Source organism: Habropoda laboriosa, unplaced genomic scaffold, assembly GCF_001263275.1.
Source record: "Habropoda laboriosa isolate 0110345459 unplaced genomic scaffold, ASM126327v1 scaffold126, whole genome shotgun sequence".
Lineage (NCBI taxonomy): Eukaryota > Metazoa > Arthropoda > Insecta > Hymenoptera > Apidae > Habropoda > Habropoda laboriosa.
In genome coordinates, this window is record NW_017100288.1 from 1,239,468 (window position 1) to 1,260,679 (window position 21,212).

Consider the following 21,212-nt stretch of genomic DNA (forward strand, 5'->3'; position numbering starts at 1 on the left):
CATATATGATTGGATTACAAATAAGGCGAATAAATAATATGTTCAAAGTCACATTTTTAATATTATTTAATTATATCGATTTGGATAAGTTTTTTTATTCATATAGCTCATAGTCACTACGGTAAGAATAATAAACTGCGCATACATATTGCAACGTAGTGAAAATACATTCATTGAAAGACAAGATCTGGTACTCTGTCATTGTTCTGTCGATAAGATAGACAAATTCTTGATCGGAGAGAGGAAGACGTACCGTAGAAGAATATAAGCTGTGGTCAATTGATCGAACGATTGGTGATCGAGTGCTTTTGCTGTTCGGTAAATGTGGATGAGTTGTATCAAAAACGATTATTGTGCAAGTACCAAGTACTTGTCGAAATACGGAATCTGAAAGTCGATAGTAATCCATGATTCAGGAGAGTGGTATAAGGTAACGGTCCCTTGGTGCTTTCGTCATGTTGTCAAAATTGATGAGGAAGACAATGTTGACGGGAGATGCTCACTGATATGGAGGTTGTTGAGAATTTTCTAATCCGCGAGCCGCCACTACTTTAAAGGTTTCCCGGAAGTTTTCACACGAGAAACACGCAAAAAGGTGTAAGTCGTCAGGCAACTATCGGGTGTCCTGTCGGCTTCCTGAAATTTTAACATCGGATCACCTGATTCTCGACCTGACTTGTTCATTTGTTTTCCGTATACTCGTCATCCTCGGAGGATACCGCAACACGTATCAAAAGCAGTGGTATCCTCGCTGTGCGAGGTCAATTCTTCGCGATGTCCTTGAATCCTAGCGATCCCATTGAAGCACTAGAAAAAGCAGTAATGGAAGCATTAAGCGATGACAAATATTTTGTGGCTCGTCAGGTTCATGCAGAATGTAGCGTGTTACCACGTGACAAGTGTCCACAAGTTCTTAGTGATTTAATGGATACATTGTTAAATCCTAGTAAAGCTATTGATGACAGAGAAGACATCGACTGGTGTAAGTGGTTAATGGGTAATGGACGCAGCCCAGAAGAATTTGCCAAACAAGGTAGCATGCACATTTTCTTTTTCTTCAACTGTATAAATAGAAAACTTTTTTAGTTTCATGTATCCTTGTAACATGTTGAATGTACCATTATTAATGTTATTACATTAATCATGTGCGTAACAAATATTGATATACTTGAGACAACGTACTTGTTGTTTGTATATATTATGTATTATATATTGCATAATATTATTGCATTACATACAATTGTTTGAAACATGCATAATCTATATTTTAAAAGTTTATTATTTTATGAAATAACAACATGTTGGGATAAATGATGTTAAAAATAATATTTAATTTAAATGTTTAAATTATTAAAGAAACAGTGTAAAATTTAACTGCATAATTAAAATAAGTGAGAATTAAAAATATTAATAAGTTCATCATTATATAATCTTTGATCATTGTGTGATGCTCTTAAATAAAATACTTTGTTGTGGTTATTTAAAGTAATCAGTGGTATAAGAATAATGCAATTTGCGTATTTGGCATGAGTAAGATTATCTAACAAACATATGTTTACATGTGTTGCTATAGCTATGAAAATGTAGATGTGTAAGATATCTTAGTATATAAAAGATTAAAGTTCATAGAATACAACAAATACTTTTGTGTTGGGATATTATAAGTCCTAAAAGTATAATGATAATATTAAAAACACTAGTAAATTATTAAAATTAAAAAATTTTAGTTATATTTAAATATTTATGTCATTATGTAGATTTAGATTTTGTGCATCCTTTGAATTTATGTAGAATGGTACATATATATAGTATTACATTAATGTTTCACTTATTTATACCAAATATTTTTAAAATATTTCAGTAAGCATGTATGATAATGCTACAACATGTGGGTTGGTTTGGACACCTAATTTTGTAGCATATCGTTGTCGTACTTGTGCTATATCACCATGTATGTCTTTATGCACGGATTGTTTCAAAAAGGGCAATCACTATGGCCATGATTTTAATATGTTTCTCAGTCAAGCAGGAGGTGCATGTGACTGTGGTGATGCATCCATTATAAAAGAGTCAGGGTAAGACTTTTATCAACTGGTCAAAACAAAATTATCTAAAATTATTTTAATTAAGTGCACTACTATTTAATGTGACTGTTTTTATAGATTTTGTGATAGACATAGTCCAAAAGCTGCTGTTGATAAGTCAGCTGCTCCTTCAAATTTAATGTGTGTGGCAGAAGCAATGATGCCTAGAATAATTCTACGACTTATTCAACATTTGCGTGAAAATTGGTATGTTGTTTATTTTCTTGTTTATCAAACTTGTAAAGAAACCATAACATATTAAAATATTTTGTCCATTGCAGTAAAGTGGGTGGACCAGATTATGAAGTTGCAATCCAAGGTGCAGATGGATTTTTAACAATGCTTATTGATTTTAATAAAATGGGTGCTTTAATGAGACATGTTATGACATCAGCTCTTACAAATCCACAAAAGTATAGAGAACTTATGGATCCTTCTATATCAACTGGACAACCTGAATACGACAGTTATCGTCAGGATAGCAATAAAATATATCAGAATGCAGTAAACTCTCTAACAAATCCAGAACCACCTGATGAATATAAAGGTAAAGCTTATTTTAAGTTGTGATAAAATAAATATAGTTACAATTAAATAAATATTTTATGTTGTTATTTCAGAATGTGCATCATTACAAGAGCATTTACAGCACACTACTTTCTTAGAAGAATTAATGTTCTGGACAGTTGTTTATGAATTTCCACAAAAATTAGTCTGTTTGCTATTAAATATGTTACCAGATCTAGAATACAAAGAAGCACTTACTCGTGCATTTGTATTACATTACAGTAGAATTTCAATGATGCTTGAACGTGCAACAAATCCTGAAACTTTAAGTAATAAAGTGGTGCATGTTAGTGTTCAGGTAAGTGTTGCAGGGAAACAATATTTTTTTTATAATAAGAAAGTTATTTTTACATTCTCCTATCTTATATTTCAGTTATTCAGTAATGAAAGTTTAGCATTGAAAATGGTTGATCAATTAAAGTTGTTGCATGTTATGGTAATAACTTTGAAGTACATGATGAGTAAGACATTGATTCATAATACTTTACACGGTATGTAGACGTATCTTCTATTAAATGATTGAAATGTGTTTTTAAAAATTAAATACGATTGTACTTCTTTTTAGATCCAGATAAAAATTTTCACTATGTAGTAGACTGTGAGCGACATGTGATGAAAGAACATTGTTATTGGCCTCTAGTTTCGGATTTAAATAACGTTCTTTCACATAAGCCTATAGCTGTTAGATTTATGAGTGATGATACACTCTTAGAAATGTGGTTCGATTTTCTGTCTATGTTTCAAGGTATCACTCGTACAATGTAACTAAGAATGGAGGATCTCTATGTACAAAACGTCGATTTTAAGATCTATTTTTATCAGCAATGATATTTGCGTAATAAAAATACATGCCAAATATTTTTTCGAGAATTACTTCATGCATAAGTTTTATAAAAATCAGCGATTTAGACTCGGAGATTCTCGCTTGCAAAATTATTTATTGCAAAACAAACAATTTCTACAGCTCTTTGTTACATTAATTGCAGGAATGAATGTAAATCAACGAGAATTAAATGAACATGTTGAATACGAGTCTAATACGTATTATGCAGCGTTCAGCGCTGAGTTAGAAGCTAGCGCATATCCAATGTGGGCTTTGGTTTCTCATTTACGTGGTCCAGAAAGTGTAGCTTTTACTCGTAGAGTGCTATCATTTTGTCTCACAGCGTTACAAGATTGGCTAGACGCTACGCATCTTACTCATCCAGATGTGGTAAGCATTCAAATGTTTATTCTGTAATAATATTTTGTTCATCATTTTTATTAATAAGTAATTTAGTTAAAATTCAAATTTATCAAGCTTATTATAACTTTGGTATCTTTTTATTTTAATACAGAGTGACAGCTTACAAGTATCGTTTCATTTCCCACTTCATCGATACTTCGCTGTATTTATGTGTCAAGCCGTTCGTCGACAAGGAGCTACACTTAATGAGTTATTGCCACCTACTGATATGTTACATCTTCTAATGATGCATCCTCTACGAGTTCAGGTGAGTATTTTTTGATTTTTAATATTTTTAAAATGTTTTTCATATGGTTACGAGATGAACAGGTAGTTTCTTATCTCAAGAAAAATTGTAGTCGAAAACATTTATAGAATTATATGACCAAAGGGTGTTATTGTTTAGGAAGTAATAGCATATTTTTAGTGAAACTTCTGTTATGTTGGGCGTATATATTTATTTTATTCATACACGTTTATTTTGTACTTCTATTTTATATCTGAATAATACATCACAGGGTTTTGAACTATCTAAGTAACAATATAAAGAAAATACTTGAGTAATGAATTATTTTACGTTACTTTAATAGTAGTTATTTTTAGGAAATATATAAGTTTTTTTTATTAAAAGAGCATCTGAAAAATTTTAAAATAACTTTTTATAAACTAATAAAATACAAAAAAAAATTATAAATGCAGTGAAACTCTGCTTTAACATACATATACATGGATGCTAAAATGGCACAAAAAATAATTATTTAATCAAGAATTGTTAAAAACAAATGTTATTATCATAGTTAGTTGTAGATAACTCAAATTTTGTAAATAATATGCAGAAATACTTTTTATATGTATTTGATTTAAACATAATTTAACAAAAGACATATGAAAATAGAATTAAAACACAGAAGAATATTTACGAACTAGAGTATCAATAATAATATGCGCGTACAAATACATTCATACTGCATCTGGAGCACTTAGAGCACCAACAACTGTTTCTATAGTAGGAGTTACGTTAACTTGTAAATGTGGACTATAATCATATGTAATTAATCTCAACGCTACATATCCACCTGACCCGGTTCGACCTTTATGAAAAACGCCAACACCTGCTATTGCAACTGGTGGCTTTAATTCTACTGGTTGAATGTCCACAAATGGTATTGTGTTTTGTGCAGCATCAGCTTTACGACTGCTTGGTGTAAAATTTATGTAGTTATCCTCTTTCGAGTCCGGTAGTGTTAAAAGAGGTGATCGAGTTGGTATATCAGCGTTTGGAAATGCCAATTCATACCTGGTAACAAAAGTAACGTAAGATAAACTAAATCACATTTAGTAGAAAATATTTATGATACACAACAAAAATTTTACCTGTCGGTTTTATCATGACTAATCCAGAAGCTTTTCTCTGTTGGTTCTAACAATTTTCCAGTCGTGAAATTAAATGGTGTCATTCTTACTTCTAAATTTAAACGTGAACCAAGTGTTCGAAATTTAACACCTAAAAGTAGATGTTGTAAGCATAATATTCGTAAAAGGATAACGTTATAATTTTTATTTAGTATTACCTGTTAGAAGAAATTTTCCATCAAGAACATAATCATCTAGATCCAAGCCTCTTTTTTCCCACGATAAAGTGTGATAATCAACGGAGTTTGTAACGTTACTATCTAATATATTAAACGCGTCCACCGGTTTCCATTCTATAGTACTTTCATTGATGTTTCCACGGGACATTAATTCACCTTGCTGTATTTGCATATGTATTATTTGATTCACTTTCTTAAACCGGATGCCTGTCACCACTCTGCAACGAATATCATTATTGTTATTTATATACTTAACAATCTCGCATAAAATTCTTCCTATAATTGTCTTCAGCACAGCAGGCTACATACTTGTTGTTCGCCACGTCAGACATAACTTTTCGCAAGCTAAAGTATCGATCAGAGTTCGCGTGACTATCATCACAGTAGCAAAAACAATAGCTGCAATGCCAAAACAACCAACGCCACCAGCTGTTGACCTTAATTGTCGGGTTTTTGCAAGTATTTTTTTGTCCAAACGTGTTACCATTTTTATATTGTATGTATTCGTATCTTCGGTCACTGTTTTGTGACTAAAATAATTTATGAACATATGGTGATGCTTTTCTTGCAAAAGATGCCATTTATATGTAGGGAGAAAATTAAATTTACCGCAGGGCAAATCCACATATCGGAATCGATGTATTCACATTTTAGTACCCGACCCTTACATCTACGCTGTTGGTCGCAAAACTGATTTTGGTAACATCCATGCACTTTCGTATACTCGTAATAACCGCAGTTTTCTCTGCAGGTTGATTTTCCGTTCAAATCCACCTCGTTCACAATGTATCCTTGGAATAACTCTGTCAACTTAGTGTATGTTTCATCTGTAACAATTGTTTCAATTTTATTCTTCATTACATGAGGATGCACAACAGCGACAAAACATACCTAATTTATGTTCTTTCGGATCACATTTCCAAACTTGCCTTGGAGTAAAAGCCATGGCTGTTTTTACAGCTCGTATTGTTTCTAAGGTTCTCGTCACGTACTGTTGCTTTACTATTTTCATTTCTTCGGTGAAGTTAGCACCTGCATCGAGTTTATTACAGTCAGAAAGTAAATTTTCCAAAGGTTATTCTTAGCTAGTAAATCGTGGCCAATAATCGGCTGTACAACTTTGAGCAACAAGAACGTTCTTTGATATGATATTAAAATACTATTAAACATTTTCATTGAACTGCAGAGTCAGTAAGAATTTTATACCAAGCTGCATAGTTTGCAGACTATAGACAGTATAATATACCTGGAGTATAAAGTCGCAACAGCTTATAGGAAAATTGGATCACACTATAACCCTTGATTTCTGCTAAGGTCACCGTACTGTACAGATTGTATAGTAACTGCTGAAGCGACTGATTCTCGTTGCATATTTGTGAGGACGCTTCCTGCAAAAATGTAAATTTAATTAGTAAAGAGGGAAACGTTAACCGAATAGTTTCCATCATAAGATTAACTCTAACCCTCTCGTATTAAAATTTCAATTTTGTAATATCTAATTATCAAAGAACTACTTCGATCGCTACTTTGATCACCTTCGTGAATTTCCTTTTAATGCATTATTGTTGTACCTGATAAGCCGAAACGAACAATCGTTCTTGCACTATTGCTTTGCCAATTCGATCAAGCGCATGAACAATTGACGCATTCGGATGCTGAAGCATGGTACTCAAAAAATCGGTTAGTTTTGGCAGATCGAGGTCGTCTCCTCTGTCGATAATGTCGCGTTGCAATAGACGAAAAAGTTTGTACAGACTCTCGATTTCTCTCAGTTCATGCTCTGTTAGAACCCACAGAGGAACATTGTTTAACGAATTTAAATATTCGTAACCACTAGTCGGGATGCGTTTTTCTAGTTCATCACCAAACTTCTTAAAGTTATTTATGAGCCACAGATATTTCTCCTGTTCACGTCCTTGGAACATGTTTTTATTAAATAGATCGTTTTCCAAGCTTTCCTCAAGTTGCAACAGTTTGTTACGCATTCCATCGATAACCGTAACGTCGTAACGTATTCCTCTTGTTCCACATATTGTAGATAGAAACAAGAGGCATATCAAGATGTTTGGACTCTTCATTATGTTTGTTCTTCTTTTTCTTTGTTACTTGATACGTATTTGGTTTCGCCTTTGACTGTTTGTAGTTGTGCGGAGCTTCTATATTTGACCCGTTACGGCATACAGTACCTATACACAGGCGTGTAAAATTGAAATGTGTGCGAAATGGTGTATGTATGGTTTTTCACTTTCCCGTTATGGTTTCAATTTATATTTTAATAAAATTATATTTGTTAAAATCCTAAATGTAACTTTTTAACATTATTTTAAAATCCTGTTGATATTCTTAATATTCTCACAACATAAGAGCGCGTCAACTGTTACTCGTAAAAGAAATAATGATTCGCCGTATTGTTCAAAGCGAATGCCAAACTTTACGTTGCATTGTCTAGCGTCCTTCAAATCTTTGAGAGCAAAATGTCAAATATTTGTTTCATAGTGCTTGTAGTAAGCGAGATACACACACAAACGTTTCGCTAATCACAAGTATGCATGATAGTAAGGGTCGAATATGCTGACTGCATTAAAAACTAGATACGTCAGTAATCAAATTACAACGATACCATGTACTTCTTTCTCGGAAAAGATTGTCAACGTATAACCTGTCACGACTATTACATTTGACATCTCGACGATATATTATGGATTGATAACACTTTTTCCAACGGATCACGTTTAATTCACTTAAACGTGACTCACATCCGTATGTAATTATTAGTGCTTCCGGCAATTTAAGTGGTTTCAACAACAACCGATATTTTAGGCGCTTCACTTTCTACCTTGACACAAGTTTCTCACATCGTTACATTTTATTTTTATGCAAATCTCTAAAAAGTAGCTTTTTTTTATTATAGAAACAATGTCTGGTTGAAAATTCTATTTGATTCAATTTAAATTCATATCTATTATGACGCGTATTATAAAGTAGCATATGTCTGTTGAAAATAGAGAGAAAATAGAGTCATTGGAAAAAAGAAAGGAAATCGGTTCGATCATATTAGGAACAACCCCACCTAAGGTTTCGTCGTATCTATCACAAATCTTATTACACGTACGTCACACGCCAGTAGGTGCATTATAACCTCTCTTTTTTTTTTTATTGAGAAACTAACTACTTTTTAACGCTTGTTGATTCAACGATTCGATATGACCATATTAAAAAATCACTTTTCATCGACCTTGCATTGCGATTTCCATTTGAGTACATATGAACGGACTTTGTTTTGTCGAAGATTATATTACACAAAACATTCTTTGCCATTGTCAAATATTGTATTGGCAATTATCACAATGAATTACAAATTACATTTAGTATTTGCTGTTACTACGAAACAAACAGATAGCTTTAAAATCGGAAGTTTAAATTATTTTTAATATCTTTACTTTTAATCGAGAAACAATTTTAAAATACACTAAAACCTTTTAAGGGTTTCAATTTTTCGTGCTTAAATACAGCGGGAAACCCATGTGCGGCGTCAGCGTTCAGGACGATACTGATGAAACGATATGAGAAACTTGAAGGCAGTACTGTTATTCCGACAATATTATGAAGTAAGGTTTATCAATGTTACTTTTTGTCCTATACACAGTATACTTCAACGTCACACATTTTATCAAAGCCCCCAAAAAAATTTTAATTCGGTATTCGTGTATTTTCACAGTGCTGTTAACTTAACGAATGGAAAGTAACGTTTCAAAGTTATATAGGTCGTGAAAGGTTAGCATGATTAATTCAAGCGTTTCAAGCATAACCTAAGAAAATTGAAACCCGGGAGACTGTCACATTTCTTTATGTGACGTTTTGTAATTTGAACTTCTCCGATTGTGAGTTTCAAACTATCTGAACTTGTGTCACTGTACACACCATTGTACCAACATTCGCTCGGCAATAGTTTCCAATAATTAGAGAACAATTTCTATCGTATTTTTGACACAACGAAAGTAAGCACCACCAGGCTGAGCGCTTTTTCGTCCTCCTCGCCGGTTTAAATTCTACTGAGAGTTTCGCATTATTCAGCCAATATTTAACTCTGTTCCTCCCCTCTCGAGTTGAGATGGTTCGAGGTTTAATGGTCTACGTATTTCTGCGCATGCTCCTCTTCATTCTCTTACTCTCTTCATTGTTAAACCATTTATACAAAGAAGCGCATTGTTGCATCGAGATAAACATTGCATTCCGTTCTTTCCTTTATTGTTAGGTGCCGAAAACTTAGTTTACCAGAAATATAAGAAAAAGTAATCATTGCATTTAATTGAATGTATTTTCAACAATGGTTTCATAGAATTTTGTTCACACGGTGACAATTTTTCGATCTATGTAGCCACCTCGTTGCAATTCTTTGATAATTATGTTTCACGAGGAAATAGATATAAAACTGTATTGTACAAAAGTTTGGTTGACAGATATTTGAATAACATGTCTCCTTTTTTCTCACCTCTTTTCTTATTTATTGCATGAAATGTATTTTCTAACGATATTTCCGAAAGAGATAGTCTGAATAAACGAGTACAAGGTAAACTTGCACTATGTATGTTCCAGTATCGTTAACTTTATCCATATTTCTTATTTATATTATTGTAAACATTAATTTGAATTTAATTATAACAGTATCAACTATATTCTGTTTAATTGATATAATATAAGTAGATAACTTTTTAATAAATATCACAGCCAACAAGTTTATAACTTAAATAGGTATAGGTATACAGATTGTTGGATGTCACATGATCGCTATAATATTCTTCCGCACCTAGTATACCTCTTCATAGTTAATAGACACGATAGACTAAATTTGTTAATAGTAGATCGACGAACATTCTTATTTCAAAAATAATAAATTATTTAAAATGTAAAATTAATGTCCTTTCGTTTGAGCAAATTTTTTGATAGAAAATCTATTTGAAATTATACAATAATTACTTACATGCATTTGATTTGCCAATAATATAAGAATACTTCTGGAGAGGACTTCGTCGGCGGAAGGAACAAATAATCGATGAATACTTTTCAAAATGTCAGGAAGAGCACCCGATCTCGAGGATACACATGTTTTAGCAAAATCTTCTAATGTGTATTTCTCATATCTGTTAATTGCCTTGGAATACAATACGAACATGTTGTATAAATCATTTATCTGTCCGACAAATTGTTCTAGCATTTGTATCTTACGGTCCAATTTTTCACGTAACGGTATATCATTTAAAAGTTTAGCTACAATTGCATCCAAATGTACGTCCATTTGTTCTTGGAAAGAGTCGATTTTGTCTGATACTCTGACTATACGACTTTTTATTTCTTTTTCCATTCTACTGAGGATTGGCAAACTATTGTCACTTTCAGGATTCGTATTTATTAAATTCCACGTTTCAGAAGCCTCTATCGCTATATCATAACCAAATTTTACTAAATCCTTTATATCAACATAACCAATCTTAAAACCATTTGCACATTGTTGTAAACTAAACAGCAGGCAAATAAAAATACTTTTTCTACTAATTACAGTCATCTTTTCCAATTTAATTTGATGTTTCAGTGGAAAAGAATTAAATTAAAAATAATTAATTGAAGTTCATAACACTAATCTAGTCTTATTCTCCTTTGTTTCTTTTCGTCGATCAATCATTGAACTCCTTTGTTCAGTATCACAGTTTTTGAAGGTATAAATAACAATTATGGAAAAAATCAAATGAAATTTTCCGAAAATATTTGAAGGATTAACCACACGAAGAACAATGTTCGTCAGCTCTTTTAAAACTAAATATATCTACGATCTGTAACCTCTTGTCCGAAATGGTGGGGTTGTAGGAACTGGTAACAGGACGTTGGAATGTTTTCCAGTCACGGGATTGGTCGAATAAAGCGATTGGATACTTTTACATTTAGAATTCAAATGTTTCGTATATTGTATTTCTTTTTTAATCGACGTAATAAATATTGTAAATAATTGTTAATATGTAAAGATTTAAATTCATTTTAGGACTTATTTTTACCCACTCTAATGTCAGAAGCACCCCGACTAGGAATTAACGGGTTAAAAAACGTATTACTTATTGCTTTTTAATCCAAGAGAAACTACAAATTATTTATTACACAATAAAGGAGTACGTATCGTAATATCCGATTCAGCACGTAATATCATAGACTTTAAAAACGGATTCTCTTATACTAGCAATGTATTTGAATGTTTTATAATTCAAAATAATAAAAATTGTTTTATATATTTATATTCATTTATAGTATTTAGAAATGAACGAAATAGTTCAAATAGTTTCAAAGCAGTTTTAATAGATATTTATAAGAAGATCAAAAATCGCGGCAGAATCTGTTTGAGTACCGTTAGAATTTGTATGCATTATGCATACATTATAAGACAATGCTTTCAATGAAAGCCTTTCATAGATATGAAATTAAACAATACACTTTAGGAAATAGGTCTTTTGTTAATTCATCTCTTATAGCTTTTAACATTAAGAATTATTAAAATTAAATTATAATAATAACTTTTTTTTAGGTTGCCTTTTATGAGATTCTAAATGGATTGTGGGTGCGAAATGGTCTTCAAATAAAGGGTCAAATTATGACATACATACAATGCAATTTTTGTAATTCAATGGTAGATGCAGATCTTTATCTATTACAAGTTTGTGCAACAAAACTTCAACCAGATGTTTTTTTAAAAACAGTCATTAAAAAGTAATTGTTAACACTTTAAGAAGTACATATCAATTTTATTTTTTAAATTAGAATTGTGACAATAATTTTGTTTAACTAGGTTCCACATAAAACAAGAAATGAGTTTATATCTAACATCTCAAAGTGAGTATATGGATGAAGAACCTGAGACACCTATGTTAGAAAGCTGTTTAACATTTTTAGCTACATTAGTTAATGTTCGAACAAATTTAGGTAAGCTTTATTATTTTTATTGAAACAGTATAAACACATATCTACAATAAATATGTTCTTGTTTTAGGTTTGTCTGATGATGAAAATTCCCGCTTGGAAATAGTTACTTTATTGTCTATGGGAGACAAAACTCATAGTCAATTAATGGAATTAATGCCAGAACGTTGTAGCAGTACTCAAAGTAGAGATTTTGAATCTATATTAGCTGATGTATGTTTTGTCTTTTTTCAAAAGATATAAAAATTAACTTTCATTATTATAGAATTGCAAAACATGATTCACAGGTAGCAGTATATAGAGCTCCTAATCTTGAAGCTAGTGGAAATATGCAACAAGGAATGTATGGTCCAAAATCATGTGTTTGGGAAGAATTATTTGATCCTTTGCATGTTTTACTAAGAGCAGCACAAAAGGGAGATTTTCAAATGTCAATGGATCGTTTTACTGAGTAGTAAGTAAACTTTATTCAAAGGCCCAATTTTAATAAATACAGAAATATTGCTTTTGCTAAATTTATTTTAGTATATGGAAAGTCATCTTGTTCATGTCAATTCTTATAATTATTGTTATTCTTGCATTAAATATTTTATAAATATTTCAGTGTGAAGCAGTCAGGTAAATTGAAAAATAGTGTAATTCCATGGCCACCATTTAGACATCCTGCTCCTGTTTCACCTGCATATGATGATCCACGACTCGTATTACGATCTAGAGTTTTTCATGCCATAATTTTAATAATTCTGTATAAGGCTGTGTATCGACATAAGATATCAGAGCGTGTAATGGCACTGACTATTTACCTATTAGAAATGGCAGTAATTACTGCAGAAATACCTGATAAATCTGTAAGTAATTAATGGTAACAAAATTATAAAATTACAATTGTTATACTCTTATTGAATCTTTTGATTTTAATTTTATTTCTTTTCCTTTTATCAGATAAATCCTTTATGTCACTATACTAGTGAAGAACCATCTCGTATAATAAAAGACATGGATCTTGCTGGTTGGTATAAAGGTGATAATTTGTCTGAAAATTTGAGGACAGTGATACCAGAAGTCATTTTAGTCCAAGAGTCAGAATCTAGTAGCTCAGACAGTGAGTAAAATTATGAATAAACTGTATTATTTATACACATTATTTAGATAATTATTACAAAAAGTATTTTGTAGTAAACATTTAATAAAAAATAATTTCAATTACTTTAAGTGAAAAGATATTAAGTATTCAAAAAACTTATGTAAACAAAAATATTTGCATTATCAAGTGTAATTACACTTGTATTTTTACAAGTTTTGTATATGTGTATATTCAAAATAATCCTCTTATGCTTATGTATATGTAAATCCCATTGTATTTTAGACTGTTTCACCATCAATTACAATGTGCAGTATATTTTGTATATAAACCAAAATGTAACTAAAATATTCTTAATTGTAAGATGGATGTTTCGGTGTTGACTAAAGTATCATATAACATGATATCATAATGATCTTTTGCTTTTTTTTCTTTGCTATTTTATAAATCGATCTCATATAATTTTTTTATCTGAAGATGGACTTGTTAGTATAAGAGAAGCTAATAGTGAAGATGATTTAATACCTTTACGAAGAGCTTTGCCACCATCCACCGAAGAATCCATGACCCTTGAATCACCTCCTTTACCAAACAGTATGTTACTCAGTCTGATCACCTTAACCATAGTTATGTCCTTCTTATTGATGTCGTGCGTTTTGTACTGTTACAATGTTTTGCTGTATTCCCTTCCATAATTAAAAGTTAATGTTAATAATACTTTGAGGAAATATCGATAAACGGGCACCAGTGCAATTCTGCCTTAAAACTGCACGTTTATAAAAAAGCTAACATTTATTAATTATGTATAGATATTGGTGGTCAACCCGCATTACCACCTGCCTCTCAACGGCCCGCTGTTATGGCTGGCAACGAAATAGTTGCTGCTCCAACGGTGTACTCGAGGCTAGGTAATTCTAGAGTAACAACAACAGAAATTGTTCCATCTACTTCAAATTCTCACAAACATTTGAAAAGAAGAGATGTTCAGGTAATAAGTTATATTAATTTACATTATATTGTGTATAATCGAGTATACTAATTATAATATCTAGTAGTTTATTATTTATTATTTTATGAATTTTTCTTTGCATAGGGTGGATCATTACAATCACAAACAGTACAAGTAAACGAAAGTATAATTACGTTACTATTGAGATTGCACTCACAATTATCAGGTGTCCCAGATAGTTATAATCCTGAACAAAGTGCAATGTCGGATAACGAAGCTAGTAGTAGTTCAACTGTAGAACCAGCAGAATCAAGAATTGGCGATGGCCCATTCTTTATTGGACAACTACTTAATAAAATAGCAAATTTAGATCCTATGTGCAAAGAAGCTATAAATGAAGCTAGGAACAGATTATGGTCAAGTATGCAAGAGAGTGAAGATAAGCAACGAGAAAAGGAACACCGGGAAAGAGAGGAAAGGAGAAGACGGGCAAAAGAAAGGCAGCAAAAATTAATGGCTGAATTTGCCAATAAGCAAAAACAGTTCATGGAGAGTACAATGGAAACAGGTAAAATAGATATAAAAATTAAGTATCATGAAGTAAAATTTTCTGAGTAGAATTAGATATGATGTTTGTAATAAGAAAAGGAAAATTAAGAATTATTAATTTTTATTCACATGAAGCAGGGATATTTGGCATGGATTGGGATCAAAAGGGTAGTAAGACAAAAGTAACCAGCAAAAAAGAATATGATTGCGTTATTTGCGGTCAAAGTAGTCCCAGCACTGAAAGAAATAATATGGGTCTTGTTGCATTAGTTCAAGTAATTAAATACTTTGAGTAATAGAATTTTCATTCTCTTTACAATATTCGTGTAATATTTTTGTACAAACTCTTCTTTAGGGAACAAGTGTTATTGGCCATGAACGACAAAAACCAGGTAGATTGGTTTTACCTACTTCTGATGATGATCCACCTATACCAAAGGGTAATACACGTGGTGCCTACTTTGAACGCAGAATGGATGAAATGAGCCACCATTTTGATACTGTAAATATTTTAATTTTAACATATTTATTGATCGTAGTAAAACATTTTATATACATTTTTATTTATGTTTCCCAGACTTCGTTGCTATTATCCGTTAATGTAGGCTGGGAAGGTGGAGTGAACGTTCAAACGTGTGGACACCACTTACATATACACTGTTTCGTGCCATATCTCGAGTCCCTTCATATTGAACAAAGACAGTTTTCTCTTGCTGCAGATCAAAACGAATATCTGTGTCCGCTTTGTCGGCAGTTAGCTAATTGTTTTCTTCCACTTTATCCACAAGTGAAAAAACCTGAAGCAGTCATGCGAAATGGCTCTCAACTTACCTCCCCTGTTGCAATACTTTCAGAGATATATAATCTTTTGCAAACTGTATCATATGGAAGATGGGTAAACATTTTAATCTTTGTTTAATTACAAATTTAAATACTTTTAGTAATTGGCAATACTTACTAGTTACAGAGAAAAAAAACAATTTGGTCTGATATATCCGCTCGAGCTTTGGAAGATATGACACGGCGTGCACGTTATAAATGTTCACGAGAACATTATTACGAATGTTTGTTTCTTTCTACAACTTCTATAGCTCGAACTAATATCGAAATTGAACTTGTTCAACGCGGTGGGTCATTGTGTATTCCTCCACCCACTACAATACCTTTAAGGCCAAAACGTGATTGCATTGGTAAATTCATTTATTCCATTATTGATGATAGTTAATGATAACCATGATAGTAGATCTTGCACTAAAAATGTTTTGTTTTAAGCTGCACTTCTTGAGGTTCTGGCAAGGAATAAAAAAGTAGAGGGTAATTTTCTGATTCAGCAGACTTGGCAACAACTGTGCGGGCTACCTGCTGACCCACGTTTAATAGTACGGGAAAAAGCCGTTCCTTTACTTCTCAGAGATCCAACCACACTTCTTATAAACTATATATTAGCGCTTTATGTAGATTTGGATCAGAGTAAGTATATAGATCTGTTTGTAAAAATGTTTTAACGATTTAACAAATTGTAACATGTCAAATAATGAATTGTTTTCAGCGTATTTCTCTACCGTGGTAAAAGTACTTTTTAACTTATTGTACTATCAAGTAATAGTACAAATAAGCTGCGGTCTCACACAAGCAGAAAGAAATGCACTTCTAAGGAGAGAATGTCGTTTTCATCCAATTCACGTTTTCGAACCCAATTTCATGTCTTCAGAAACTATACTCTACAGGATCATCGAATATTTTAAGGATAGTGCACTTTACCGTTCAGATGATGTTTTATACAATCCATCCACTTCATCATATTCAATACTTGAGATGGACAGTATCGACGATCAGGTAAGAATAAAGAGTTAATAATGTTATTCGCAATCCTTTCCATGGTTTTATGACATTATTCCCATATTTTCAATTATACTATTTCAGATACAATCTATGTGCTTACCATTTTTACGAGTGGCTGCATTACTGCGTTATCACTTGTACGACAAACCATTACCCGTTATTAAGAAACCACAGTCTGAATTCGCGGAATTAGTCTTTTATTTGAAATTAGTCTTGAAAGATACGAAACTCATTCATTTCAATTCAGCGGTAGCTTTGAATTGGCAAGATAACCAGGCCAGTGTATCAGTGCCTAGTATGTGGTGTCATCAATTTCTCCCGTTTGTAAGTCGAAGCAGGAATTTAATCATGGAGCAGCACATATCGTGGCAGGTACCGAAGTTACTTAGTCTTCCAAGGGAATATGACAAAATTTTTACGGTATGAATACATATAATATACATATAATACATTTATTTAAATAATCCTGATTTTATTAAATGTTCGTTTCTTTTTCTTTTACTTTTCAGTATTATCATGGACGACAGTGTCGTCAAGGTCATTCGATTCCACAGAAGATTAGCATCTGTTTGTTATGTGGCGCCATTATTTGTATAAAACAAAACCACAAGCAATTGAATGTATGCGAAGTTGTTCAAGTAAGAATTTTATACATAATATGTAGCACTCGATCGATTGCGGCGGCGGAACTGGTATATATCTATCGGTAACATCCACTTATATTGTTGTAATTCGAGGTCAACGAGTTTGTTTATGGGGTTCTTTATACCTCGACGATTTTGAGGAAGAAGATAGAGATCTGAAGTAAGTATTCCATTTTTTAATATTATTATTACTATGTGTTAATGAGAAATTGCAACTCGTTTTTAGATAAATTTAAATTCATGTTTTTGAACATGTTATTTTATCATAAATTTAAATTTATGTTTTTGAACATATTTTATCATTATAGAAATTTTAATACTTTATTAATATTGTATTATAGACGCGGGAAACCTCTATACTTAAGTCAAGAGAGATATCAATTATTAGAACAACAATGGCTAGCACATAGGTTTGATCATACGAAAAAAACATGGGTATGGCATCGTGACGCACTGTAACATTTTACAGTGTTCAAAACTGGTACTTTGAAACAAGTCGAAGACTTTCAACAGGTTTATTCCCATACAATGCCTCGCCAAGAAATAACAGCGCTTTAAGAATTAACAGATCGCTCTAATACTTTATGGATAATTATATTTATTATGATGCAATGAGTAAGTAGACATAATATTGAATGAAAGTATTACAAGAAAAAAATGAGGTGAGAGCTGAACTAATATTGTTTATAGTCACAACACCTGAAAGATTATATTCGAAGAAATGTATGTTTTGAATGAAACATTGTACATTCTATTTAAGTATATACATATAAATTATGTCCTAATAAAAAAAAAGTACTTATTTAGTGTGTAGCATTTGTATGCTTCTTTTTAATATAGAGAAAATATAGAAAGAGAATCCTATAATTTATTATTACAATAATTTTGTTGATTATTAAAAACCTTGTTTCAAAACTTTCTTCTGTATTCGGTTTGTTCAGAAATAAAATATTTTATAATTCGCTATTGTAAATCGAAAAATACAGAGCATAATATTAAATCTGTAAACATGACAAAATCGAAGACTGATGTCTTTATTGTAAGAACTCTGTTTCTGAATAAGTTTAATAATGAACTTGATTCTAAATCTCTGTATGATTTGTTGCAACTCCTAACACGTTTTACTCTAACTGATTCTGAATTTATATAAGCAGAGCAGAAAGATTAATTGTGCATAGATCTTTAATTACAAGGTGAAGGGAAAATTTTCATGTTAAATCGGCAAAAATGTTAAGAAGCAATAATAAGTGAGATTGTTGTTAACACCACATAATTGTTATTGTAAAATTTTCTCTTGTAAAAATAGTATTTGTTCTAATTTTATGACGTGAATTTTTTCTAATAGTTCATTACAAATTGTAAGAAATTATTCACCGATCGAGGATCATGATTCAGACAATATTTGATGCATTATTTTTCTGTATGCATATTATGGGCTGTGTATATGAACCTATAAACTCATTTTATTGAATGAACTATTTATCTACTCGCTGATTTTTTCGCACCGGTGCATAAATGCTAATTAAGCGATTGAACTGTGGCAATTAAGTTGTTATTGTTTTTGAAGAAGCAATTTGTATGCAGACATTTTACTAAAAACTTTATTGTTGCATATTTTGATTTTCAATAAAATATTATTTATACAACAAAAATTTTCCTTTGGAAATTTCAATTTTTGTGATACTATGATTACAGAAGCAAAAAATTGCTTCTTCCAGGTTATAGGTCACTATAAATGTGTAATAATGGTAGGACGCCACATATTAGGATTACTAGTTAACTCAAGATGATCTGTACATAGTTAATTATTTTTACGAATGTCCGCTTGTAATGTTAAAAATTTGCGAATAATACATTAAGAAGTGCTAAAAAGTTAGTAATAATAGCAATTATCAACTCTGTTCAATGTATAAATAAAAGCAATTCTATTAAATGAAAAGGTTGCCTTAGAATCTACATATATTTCTTTCTTTAAAACTATTTTTTTAGCCGTATACAAACGAAGTAGAGAAAGATGAAGAATTATTTATTTTCTAAACTATTATTACAAGTAATTTATGCTATTGGCAGATGCAAACATGATTGTGCAATTGATGAAGCTTGATAAACGTAGATGCAATTTGGCCGCAAATCTAACGATTATTACAATATTATTATCAAAATCATTTTCTGCTTTTATTACGAAAATGAGAACTTATATTTTATTACTGTTTAATTATTTCTACCACTCAACAAGTGTTACATTTCATAATAGAAGATACTATTAAAAGTAATATAATTATTACATTTACTTATTTAAACTAACTAACTGCTAATCAATTTTTACAAGTCAGTAATGAAAACAAAAACTATGTTACTTATCTGTACAAGAATAAATTTTATTACAATTTGTAAAAATTTTGTCCCGTTAAATCATTGAATAATTATATTGTAATGAGGATGCCTATATAGAATTATAAGGCTGCAACTCGAAGCTACAGGTATAAAAAGATTAGCAAATCTGTAAGTCTTTGGTCCAAGTTTTAATATCATTGCAATTCAAATAGTGTCATTCAAAACATGATAATGTTACTGACATTTATGTAAAGTGAAACACTGCATAGGTGCTAATTTTATCTTATGTAATAATGTACATCTTCATTATTGTGGTACATATTACTTTACTTATAGTGAAAATTGAAATCTATTATAAAAAGTTCTGCAAAAGCATCCACATTACTTACATCGAATTAATTATGTCATAATCGTCAAAAAAGAAAAAACTTTCGAATTAGCGATGTATAGTTTCGAAGTTGAATACACTTTTGTTTCTATTACAATTACATTAAAAAGGCAAAGGAAAAATATTACAATTATTTTTTTTATTATAGACGTATTTTAAACGCAACAATTTTGTTCAAATCATGTTCACATCATATAATAATTTTCGTGATTTAATAACAAAACATTAACTTTTTGAAAAATTTCGCGATCTAAAACTAAAGATTCTGAAATTTGTAAAATGCAAATACATTGCCAGATATTACTAATGGACAAAACTCACTGCATTAAGGCATAATTTTTTTTTCTATTTTGTTTTTTTTTTGTTTTGCTTTTGATGGATGAATGTATACATTGTATGAAACTGACTGTTGATGGTCCTTAAACTTGCCACGTTACAGGAATGTAGAACAGCACATCAAAATGTTACATAAAAAACCAAATTACATAATGTTTTTTAACATACATATATATATACTGATAAACTTGTCCATTTCTTTACGATAGTCACTTTCACTTTAAAAGATATTAAAACTGAATAAGAGATTTAATTTCTTCAGTAGTGACCACCTGTTTGTTCTTGGTATACTTCAATAACATCATCATTTTCCATTTCCAGCTGAAAAATAATTTTGATATTATGCTACCTGTCATCATACATTATAATTTCATAACACCTTACCATGATAACCATAAGCAAATGTTGGAATTAATCCATAAAAAATATTTGTCAATGGTAGCTTTTAATTTTACAAATTATCTATATTATAAAACTACAATGAATTCTTCAACTCTATAATGTTTAACTTAGATTTTTAAGTTTAAATTTAAATTTACCTGCTTTGGTGTTTCATCATCATTAATTCTTTTACCATCAAAAAGAAACCTCAGTGACGTCATAGGAACACCCTAAATAAAATTGAGATATTATTAAACTCCTTTCTTTAAGAAATAACAAG

At 31.1% G+C, this 21,212-nt stretch overlaps 2 protein-coding genes across 2 annotated transcripts in view; one reads left to right on the forward strand and one right to left on the reverse strand.

Moving 5' to 3' along the window:
* Positions 1-300: 300 nt before the first annotated feature.
* Positions 301-18,184, forward strand: LOC108573772 (E3 ubiquitin-protein ligase UBR3). Its single transcript, XM_017936250.1, has 28 exons — positions 301-1,033; positions 1,862-2,075; positions 2,163-2,291; positions 2,366-2,631; positions 2,705-2,949; positions 3,025-3,142; positions 3,217-3,396; positions 3,638-3,864; positions 3,989-4,144; positions 12,037-12,218; positions 12,298-12,431; positions 12,499-12,641; positions 12,716-12,882; positions 13,033-13,276; positions 13,371-13,530; positions 13,987-14,103; positions 14,319-14,497; positions 14,603-15,026; positions 15,137-15,282; positions 15,363-15,509; positions 15,585-15,884; positions 15,969-16,197; positions 16,280-16,477; positions 16,557-16,843; positions 16,931-17,269; positions 17,359-17,481; positions 17,514-17,653; positions 17,835-18,184. Exons 1-28 carry the CDS (start codon positions 775-777, stop codon positions 17,950-17,952), a joined length of 5,571 nt encoding a protein of 1,856 aa, XP_017791739.1. The 5' UTR covers positions 301-774; the 3' UTR covers positions 17,953-18,184.
* A 2,625-nt stretch (positions 18,185-20,809) lies between these two features.
* LOC108573767 (small ubiquitin-related modifier-like) overlaps positions 20,810-21,212 on the reverse strand; it is a 5,950-nt gene continuing 5,547 nt past the window's right edge. The window contains exons 4-5 of the mRNA XM_017936246.1: positions 21,091-21,162; positions 20,810-20,872 (exon numbers count right to left, since the gene is read on the reverse strand). Coding sequence (XP_017791735.1) covers positions 20,810-20,872; positions 21,091-21,162 — 135 coding nt within the window. The remainder of the gene's footprint in view (positions 20,873-21,090; positions 21,163-21,212) is intronic.

Coding starts and splice junctions, on each gene's coding strand:
- LOC108573772 (XM_017936250.1), top strand. CDS start 775: ATGTCCTTGAATCCTAGCGATCCCATTGAAGCACTAGAAAAAGCAGTA. Junction 12,642..12,715: donor TTGAATCTATATTAGCTGAT/GTATGTTTTGTC, acceptor CATGATTCACAG/GTAGCAGTATATAGAGCTCC. Junction 15,510..15,584: donor TGAGCCACCATTTTGATACT/GTAAATATTTTA, acceptor TATGTTTCCCAG/ACTTCGTTGCTATTATCCGT.